At 40.5% G+C, this 9,915-nt stretch overlaps 1 protein-coding gene across 1 annotated transcript; it reads right to left on the bottom strand.

Annotated features, from left to right (window-relative positions):
* Positions 1–5,699: 5,699 nt before the first annotated feature.
* On the bottom strand, positions 5,700–9,602 carry LOC112816077 (HLA class II histocompatibility antigen, DR alpha chain). The gene is made up of 5 exons (XM_025862432.2): positions 9,444–9,602; positions 8,033–8,278; positions 7,279–7,560; positions 6,798–6,963; positions 5,700–6,110 (listed from the first exon to the last, which is right to left on the bottom strand). The coding sequence occupies exons 1-4, from the start codon at positions 9,523–9,525 to the stop codon at positions 6,809–6,811; spliced, it is 765 nt and encodes a 254-aa protein (XP_025718217.1). The 5' UTR covers positions 9,526–9,602; the 3' UTR covers positions 5,700–6,110; positions 6,798–6,808.
* Between the last annotated feature and the right edge of the window lie 313 nt (positions 9,603–9,915).

A 9,915-nucleotide genomic window follows, 5' to 3' on the forward strand; every position in this document is an offset into this window, starting at 1 on the left:
CACTAATTACTGTGGCAAAGCCTCAAAAGGGCCACCAAAAGCATATGCATGAGTGCCCCTAGTTATACCAGGTATCTTTTCCCAACCCAGAAGGAAAGACTTCCACTCAACTACTTATCAGCCTGAAAAGCTGCACGCCACCTGATCCTCAACCTGAGGGCTTCAGTTCCCTGCTCGCCCATGGAACTTTCAAACAAACAAATAGCATCTCCTGTAGGGGCCAAGGGGCATCTTACCTTCTTGCACCTACATAGCCTGCCTCTCACAGCCCTGATGATTCACTGTGTTCCTGACTGCAGCCCTCATGGGGCCCTGCATTGAATGCAGTGTCCTTCTCCCTCAGGCTGTGAGTACGTGTCGCAAACTACTATCGATCTCATCTGCCCATGTTGGGTATTGTGTGTTCAGCCACCTCATACTATTTAGGGTGGAGGACACCTCCTTCATCATCAGGGTGAATTTAGGAGGTGTTCAGAACACAAGCAGGTCAGAAAGGAAGAAATAAAACTATCTTTATGCTCATTTGATGTGATAGTCTCCATAAAATATCCCAAGGAATTGCTCTCTCACCAAACACACACTCAAAAAACCCCCTAGAGAACTAATAAGAAGGCAGGATTCAAGGTCAACAGAAAAAATCAATTGAGAGTGTAAAACAAAATTAAAAATACAACACTATGTATAATCATTAAAAAAAAAAGCAGCACAGAAAAACTAAAGTAAAATTCTAAGAGAACATGCACAGGACTTCAATCAGAAATGCTGATGAAAGATATCAGAGATTAGGGGCACCTGGTTGGCTTAGTCGGTTAAGTGTCTGCCTTAGGCTCAGGTCATGATCCCAGGGTCTTGGGATTGAGGCCCACATCCGCAGGGAGCCTGCTTCTCCCTCTCCAATTGTCCCTCCCCACTCCCCTGCTTGAGTTCTCTCTCATGCTCTCTCTCTCAAATAAATAAACTCTCTCAAATAAATAAATAAAATCTTTAAAACCTTTAAAAAATAAAAAAAGAAAGAAATTGGAGATCTAAATGAGAGACTTACCATATGCATGACCTGAAAAACTGAACATAGTAAAGATGTCTCCTCCCAAATTGATATCCCTGTTTAATGCAATTAATATCCAAATCTCAGCAAAATTTTGAATAGTTGTAGATACAGTTATTCTAAAATGTATATGAAAAACCAATGAAATTAGGATAGATAAATCTAAATTTGATAAAGAAAAATAAAGTTGAACAACCACCCAGCCAAATTGAAGACTTTCATACCCCTGTGATATTAAGACTAATGGGTGCTGTGGAGGGATGGGCACATAGCCTGAAGGAACAGTATAGAGAATCCAGAAATAGCCCTACACCAACTCATTTTTGATAAAGCTGCAATGCAACTCAAGAGAGGATGGATAGTCTTTGCAAACACATAGATATCCATAGGTAAAAACAAAACACAAGCAAAATCAAAGGAAAAGGAAAAAAAAAGCAAAAGGAAAATGAGATCAATTCTCACACTTCTTACAAAAATGCACTCATTAGAAATCAGAAATTTAAATGTAAAGTATAAAACTTTTAGAAGAAAACAAGAAGAAATCTTTGGGGTGAAATGTTTGGGTCTAGTGAAGAGTTCTTCTTAGACATGACATCAAGGGCATGATCCATAAAGGAAAGGCATCAATGAATTGGGCTTTACCAAAATTAAAGACTTTTATTTTGAAAAATATCCTGTTGAGGGACTGAAAAGTTTAGATACAAAGAGAAAATATTTGCACACCCAAAATATCACAAAGAGCATGTGTCTAGAATCTGTGAAGAACTCTCAGGACTCCACAGTAAACACACACACACACACACACACACAACTACTCTAATTACAAAATGGGCGAAAGACATGAAGAGACATTTATCAGAGAGAATATTCACATGGCAGATCAGCTCATTGAATGGTGTTCACCATCACTAGCCACTAGGAAAGGCAAATTAAGAACATGCTGAGATATCACTCCATACCTATTGAAATAGCTAAAATATGAAATAGTGACAAGGGCAAATGATGATGAGAATGCAGAGAACTTGGATGTGTCCTGCACTGACAGGGATGTGAAATGGTGCAGTCTCTCTGGAAGATAGTTCGGCAGTTTCCTAAAAACTAAATATACACTTAACCTCCTGACCCAGGAATCACATTTCTTGGCCTTTATGTCAGAAAAATGAAAACTCACATTCACATAAAACTGTACAAAATGCTCACAGCAGGAACAACCAAAAGGCTCTGCAGTAGGTGAATGGTTAAGCTGTGGTGTGCCCATAACATGGAACACTCTCAGCAATAAAAGGGAACAAGCTGAGGATCCACCCAACTACTTGGATGGATCTCAAGGGCATGACGCTAAGTGAAAAAGGTCAAGCTCAGAAGGTGCCGTACTGAATGATTCCATCTATCTGACATTCTCCAAATGACCAATTATAGAGATGGAGAGCAGATTAGTGGTTGTCAGGTGTGAGGGTCATGGGGCCCAAAAGGAAGTGGTTGTGAATATAAAGGGTAGCATGAGGGAGATCTCTGTGGTAATGGAAGAGTTCTGTGCTTGACTGTGGTGGTCACACAAAGGTACCCATGGGAGGAAACATAGGTGTACAACTGCACACACACATTTCACCAATATGTTTCCTGGTTTTGATATTGTATTATAGTTTTATAAAATATGTAATCATTTGGGGAAACTAGGTAAAGGTGTACACTGTTTCAGGGTCTTTCTATACTCTCTTTGCAAATTCTTATGAATCTGTAATTAAAATAGAAAGTTGTTAAAAGGTGGCCTTCTGGCTAAAATCGAGAACCCTCACAACCCCAAATGCTAGCAAACCAGGATGCATACAATAGGGGATCTCATCCCTTGCTGGTGGTAACGCAAAATGGGATAGTTATTTTGGAAGACATGGTGGTGATTTCTTACAAAGCTAAACATGCTCAAACCTTACAATCCAGCAATTAGACTCTCAGGTATTTAGCCAAATGAATTGAAAACATATGTCCCCACAAAAACTGGCACAGGAATGTTTATAGCAGCTTTGTTCATAATTGTGAAACTTGGAAACACAAGCAAGGTGTCCTTTGGCAGGTGAATGGATAAACTGTGGAACATCCACACAATGAAGTATTATTCAGCAATTAAAAAAAAAGCTATTAAGTTTGAAAAGATGTGGTAAAACCTTAAATGCATATTGCTACATGAAAGAATTATCTTAGACTAGAAAAGCCCTTACTGTATGATTTCAACTATATGACATCCTGGAAAAGGCAAAACTATAGAGATCTGTATAATACTAAGAGTGAACCCTAATCCCACTATGCACATCAGCAAGCAATAATGTATCAGTTTTGGTTCATCAATTGTAACAAATGTAATGACAAATGTTAATGATAAGAGAAACTGTATATGGAGCACGGGGGAAGATGTGGAAATTCGGGAACTTTGTACTTTTTGCCCAATTTTTCTGGGAACTTAAAACGGTTCTTAAAGGTATTCAAAACATGTCTTTTATATGGGAGGAAATAGATGTTTTCTTTTTTATTCCACATGTGTCTGAGTTTTATTGTATTCTCTATTGTACATGTATTTATTTTATAATAAAAATAGGAGCTACATAAAAGAAACACCTGTGCCTATTTTCAAATTTCTGAAGACATGGCTTTGATTCTTTAAGCCATAAGTACAGAAACTTGTTCTTTTTTAGTAAGTCCTTTAAGGTGTTAAAAGGTAAACTGAGACGTAAGACAATTTTCAAATGTTTATTTGAGAACATGATTCAAATCTGGCAGTGCCAACATGAAAATTGTGAAAAGTTGTGTGACAGGAGCTAGGGGACAGGCTTTGACAGAGCAGACGCAGAAGCAGAGCATGGAAATTCCCTGATTGGCTATATTCTCTTCACTTGCCTTTCTTGGAAAGCCCATTTGGCTATTGGTGACTTTGCTGGGATACCAGTGCGCTTACAGGAATTGAGTCTGGCTCAGGTTTCAGTTTGCTTATGTAAGTTGCCAAGATGTTAGAGCCATCTCAGTCTAATGGCCTCCTAGGGAAATTACTCCAACAATTTTCCCCTTTTGGTCATCCTCGCACACCTGAGTGTTTGACCAAAAATTTGCTATTAGTGCCACTCTCAGTCACCATCAGGATTAAGTTGTTCTGGTTTCCCTGTGAAACTCATAGGTTATAACTTCAGGTTTGTTTGCACCTCCCCGTTCATGTCATTTCTGCTTTTCCAAGTAGTGAGACCATCTGATGTACTGCTGACCATGTGAGCATGTGCTTGAGACCCTTGAGAGAACACAGCTTATGATGACTATCAGGAAGAGAATACCTAGAGATGGAAGTCAGGACCCCCATGAACCAGAGCAGTTGGTATTAGTGTGTTTGAGCCAAAAGCCTTGTTTGTTAATTTCTTGAATTGAGTTTCTGTAATATCAGAGGTGTGGATCCAGAAGCAGAAGGAGGTATCTGCTATGGCACAGACTCCTTCTTTAGCCAACAAGTGATTACTGCAATTTTATTACCTGAGACCACCTTATCAGCTCAAAACAATCTTTATGCCAGAATAGCATATTTTGGGATGGCATATTCTGCCACCGTTCATGTCTTGCTTTGGTTATACTTTTCTGAGATTTTTATCATCAGGTTGTAGAAATTTTGTGAAAAAATAATGGAATTTATAATTTTTGCAATACTATTACCACTGAGTATGGTACCTGATTACTCTTCTTGCATTTTTCCTTTAATTCTTATAATAACTCAGTGTGGTAAAAACTGCCATCAGTATTTCCATGAAAGGAATCAGGTAAGTTCAGTTAAGCAAGGTGTCACTGAACACACAGCTAGTAAATGTAGAGTAAGATGAAGCTCAAGTTGATGTCTATTCAACACCCTTTATTTGCCACTCTATCTAACTGTCAGGATAATTGATCTTCATGGTTTGGGGTAGGCTCTGGTAACCAGTTAGAAATAAATCTCAAGTAATAGTTTCACAGATAAATGAGCAATAGCCCACTGTGTTTCAAACATTTTTTCATTCCATTTTAATGTCAAGTTCTGCCCAACCTCCCATTTTTTACTTGGTTTTTCAACCCAGAGATACATATTCAATACAAGGTTGTTCCAAGAATAAGTCAAACCATTCTTCTGGTAATAAAACAGGCATCCAAGACCATGTTAATAAAATGGGTAATGGTGATCCACAGTGTCCAATCCTATTTTTCATTAAACCTGGAGTGGATGTCATTGGTATGTAAATCCTATAACATATATAAATCCTCCTCTACTCTGCTCCTCACACCACTCCTGTCTGCTCCCCATCATCAGTCTCACTCATTATGTGTGGCTAAACCCAACGCTTTAACATTCATTCTACCAAGGATCTAGAATTATCATTGACTTGGAGATCAAGAACCAAAACCAGATTCTGAAACCATCCTAAATAGAGATCTCCCAACAAATGAACTCTACTCTAGGGTTTTCCATTGGGGGACTGGACCATAGCAACTGGATTGATTGCGGATACTATGAAAGAGGTGTAGTCCTAATGAACCTAAATATTTCTGATTACTTACAGAACTTATCACATATATTCAACATTCACACATTTCAGGATGAAAGAATCACATTTAAACCCTAGTCCCTGTAAAGAACAGGCTTAGATACCAAAAATTAATCTCAGACCCATCAAACAGTTTATTGTGTTCAAAAAAGTCACAGTCACAGTTTGAAGAAACCCAAGCAATAAGTGTAGAAGGGATGTCTGTATTGAACATTCACAAGGTTCCATAGCAGAGACAGGATCCTGTGGGGTCTATTCGGGGGGCATTCCCTGGTGATATTAAAATGATGGTAGAAAATGGAGGAAAATAGACCCAAGAAGGAGCAACAAATTGGGAATAACTAGATGTCAGAGCCTGGACAGATCAGGAAGGCATCATCATTCTTAGAATAGGTAAAGGGCTGGAAAATGCTGAAGAATGGTTGCCTTCAGTGAGGCGAACAGTTGGAGTATTGCCAGGTTTATAAAACTACTGAAGCACAAATTTCTTCATTGATCTTCTCTCTTGGAAACTGCATTGCCTGTAGCAGGACACACAGAATTACTAAAGAGCTAAGATGAGTATTTAAAGCACTTTTTTTTTCAGATTCCTTCCTCTTCTCCCTTAATCCTTTGACTTTGGAAAAGTCTCTAAATATTCATTTGATTTCTGTCTAGTAAATACAACCTTTCCAACATGAACTGTACCCCCTACTCTCCAAATGAGCATGAATGAGCAGACCATGGTTTACCTCCTCTTAGAAGTTTTAACACCACTTTTCAGATTGGAGAAACAAAAACAGCATTGGCCTTCAAAGAATTTTCATTTCTTGAAGTGAATCTGCCCTAACCCTAAGTGAGCCAAATTCTGGGAATGTTTCTGAACTGAAGATCTGTGTCTGGAATCATAAACCAGGAAGTGCCCAAATCTTTCCTAGATCACTTGATTCAAAAGTCTGATGTGAAACAATGGTCTTAGGTAGTGGAGATGATTTCCAAGATTGAAGTTGTGGTGTAGGTGCACATGTATGGGAAGGAATATGGGACCTTGAGGCTTTGGGATACCAGATGATGTTAATGTCTGATTCTGTCCTAGCAAAGGTAAATCAAGAACTATAACTTCCCTATCATTTTCCTTTAAAGGCATCACATATCCTTCCTTTTCCCCACTCTGTCTCCTACCCTTGGATAACTCCATCTATGTCTTCCTCTGACCACATCAAACCCACCTGCAGGTGCCTCACAGAGGCCCTCGGCGTTCACCAGCATTGACCTTGCGTGTGCCCTTGATGATGAAGATGGTCCCGACAATGATGCCAACCAGACCCACAACCAGGCCCAGGGCACACACCACATTCTCTTTTGTCTCTGGGAGGGGGGTTGGTGCTTCAAACTCTGGGGAAAAATAATACAGAGTATAGTGTGGAAGTAATGACTGTGGAAGTAATGACTGTGGTATGGAGTAGCACTTAGAACCAAAGGTAGGGTATTTAGTCAAAAGAATAGTTATTAATCAACTGAATGAGAGGAATGATGAATTAAGGAAATGAAGATTGAACAGTGTGGGGAGCTGAATAATGGGAGAAGGCAAGGAATAGGAATTGCAGCAATTGTTATGGATGAGTTAGGGGACTCTGGGTCCCAAAGCACCAGACACAGGCATCATGGGAGGAAATCACAAAAGAAAGGAGATTGAAGGATGGTCCATACCCCAGTGTTTGAGAAGAGGCTTGTCCAAACCCCAGTGCTCCACCTTGCAGTCATAGACATCGTCGGCTGAGGGCAGGAAGGGGAGATAGTGGAACTTGCGGAAAAGGTGGTCTTCCCTGGGCAGGAAGACTGTCTCAGACACTCCTGTGGTGACAGGGTTTCCATTTCGAAGCCACGTGACATTGATCACTGGTGGGGAGAACTTGTCGATGAAACAGATGAGGGTGTTGGGCTCTCCCAGTTCCACGGGGGTGTTTGAGAGCACAGTCACCTCTGGAGGTACTGGGGACAAAGGACAGAAATTAGCCTTCCCTGCTTAGGCTGGCCCCTCTTCCTCCCACCGAAGCGGAAAAAGCAGTGGAAACTCTGCCCTGAGCATCTATGCCATGTCTCAGACTCCTATCTCTGATACTCTCCCCCATGAACTGGAGCCAGTGTTGTGGTATAAGATATATAGAAGGATATTTTAGGTCCTGGAGATAATTTCATTCTTGGTTTCCCCAGCATAGATTTGGGGCAATGACTCTGTGAGTGACTGTTGTTGGCAGGGACAAGATGTGAGCACATCAGGAAAGGAACAAACTCATGTAAAGTTCTTGAGTCTGTGGCATGAGAAGTAGGGACTTGCTTATGGCGAGGTTGGGCCCCTGGGAGGGAAAGTCAGTTACAGTAACATACAGTAACATAACACAACAAGCTGAAGCATCTACTTCAAAGTTACGATTCCCGTGTCTAGGAGTGCAGCATTGTGTACCATTGGTGTTCGGGGTGTGGTTGGAGCGCTTTATCATGATGTCCAGGTTAGCTTTGTCCACAGCTATGTTGGCCAAGGCACCCTGGGCCTCAAAGCTGGCAAAACGTCCAAATTCTTCCAGCCTCCACACTGTCTCCTTCTTTTCCATATCCACGTGGAAAATCTCATCACCATCGAAGTCAAACATGAACTCTCCTGATGGGTCAGGCGTCAGATAGAACTCAGCCTGGATGATCACATGGTCCTCTGAAAAGGCAGGGAAGAGAGTTAAAGTTGGAACCAGGAGAGGGAGAGGAAGAAGAACCCAGGATGTGAGACAAACATGTGGGCGGGTGTGGGGGAACGATATGGAGTGGGGCTGTATGAGTGAACGAGTGATGGAGAGTGGGGAGGAATAGGAAGATGAGACTCAGGTGCAGGACATCCGTGTTGAACAGAGCTGGCAGGGGAGAAGTAAAGGGGCAGAGTTAGAGGGCGTGGACTGAAAGAAGTGAGGCCTGGAAACCCCAGAGTCTTGTGAAGCTATTAGGCTCCAGGTTACTAGCCGAGAAACGATCCCCTCTTTGGAAATCCAGTAGCAGCTCCCAAAAGAGAATTGCTCACTCAGTGTATTTTCCCAGGCATTAAATACACTGCAGCCTTAATTCCAGGGGATCTCTCAGGGTACTGCAGCTCTAAGAAGGGGGAAACACTGTTTAGAGGGTGGCTTTAGGACTTTGGAATCAAACAAAATTTTGAAATCTCTCTTTTTGTTCAATGGAGATAAAAATGGCATACAAGATGACATTAATTTTACATATGTAACAGAATTATTTGCTATGTATACATATGTAATGCAATTCATATCAGCATACCTGATCAGCATACTTCCCCTCCCTGGAGTAGATTGTTGCTTTTGGGGGACTTTCCTCTATACTGATCCTCAATATAATATCTGTGCTCAAAATATGCTGACAGGATTCACATGCCAAAAAATAACTACTGTGCATTCAGCTAAGTACAGGAGCTGAGAAGTTTTCATATTTTTTTCTCATTTAATCCCCACAAAATTCTGTGAGGTTTAAAATTTTGATTGCACTAATTTTCCAGAAAGAAACTGAAGCCCAGACAGTAACTTGTTAATGCTTCTCAGAACATATTTTCCACCTCAAGTCTGGTTTCTCTCAAAGTCAATGGTATTAGTCAATATAGAACTCAGTTTTTGTTCCTCTAAACTAAACGTGACTGACTTCAATTTGTGGTAAAGACAAAACTCCTCCAGACTACAGTTTATTATACTTTCAGATTTATAACCACACAATACCTGTCACACTTTTCTTTCATTCCAAAGACAGTTTTGCAAATGTCCACCATTCATCTCTCCAATGCTCTAAGAGATTATATCCCTAGTTTTGCTTCTCTCGGCACCTACCTTTGATAGCCCAGGATTCTTGAGGACGCATCAGGAAAACCATGATAAAAGATCCTAGCACCACGACTCCATTAATGGCCATTTTCTTCTTGGGGGCTTTAATGGGGGTCAGTAGAGCATAAGACTGGGGTAAAACTGACAAGACTAGAAGAAAAGAGAATAGAATCTGACATTAAAATTCAAATCAGTTGAGCTCCAGCCAATCAGAAAGAACTTCTGAGATGACACATCTGTTACTAAGGAAAGGGCTTTTTAAATGGTTCAGGAACAGAATTACCTCACTCATTAAAGAAGTAAAGTTCTTAAACAATCAAATAAACATGCAACCAAATAAAAACACAGAAAATCCTCTTTTTGAGAAGGTTGGGAAGTCACTCACAGACTCTCCCATCCCAGCCCAAGTTCTAGAAAGAGATGTACTTGAAGCTTAATAGTGAGGATAGAATGAATGGATAGATTCAAAAGTGAGAGG

The sequence above is a fragment of the Callorhinus ursinus genome, unplaced genomic scaffold (assembly GCF_003265705.2).
Source record: "Callorhinus ursinus isolate GAN/ISIS: 27379988/994484 unplaced genomic scaffold, GSC_fseal_2.0 scaffold59, whole genome shotgun sequence".
In the NCBI taxonomy this organism is placed as follows: domain Eukaryota; kingdom Metazoa; phylum Chordata; class Mammalia; order Carnivora; family Otariidae; genus Callorhinus; species Callorhinus ursinus.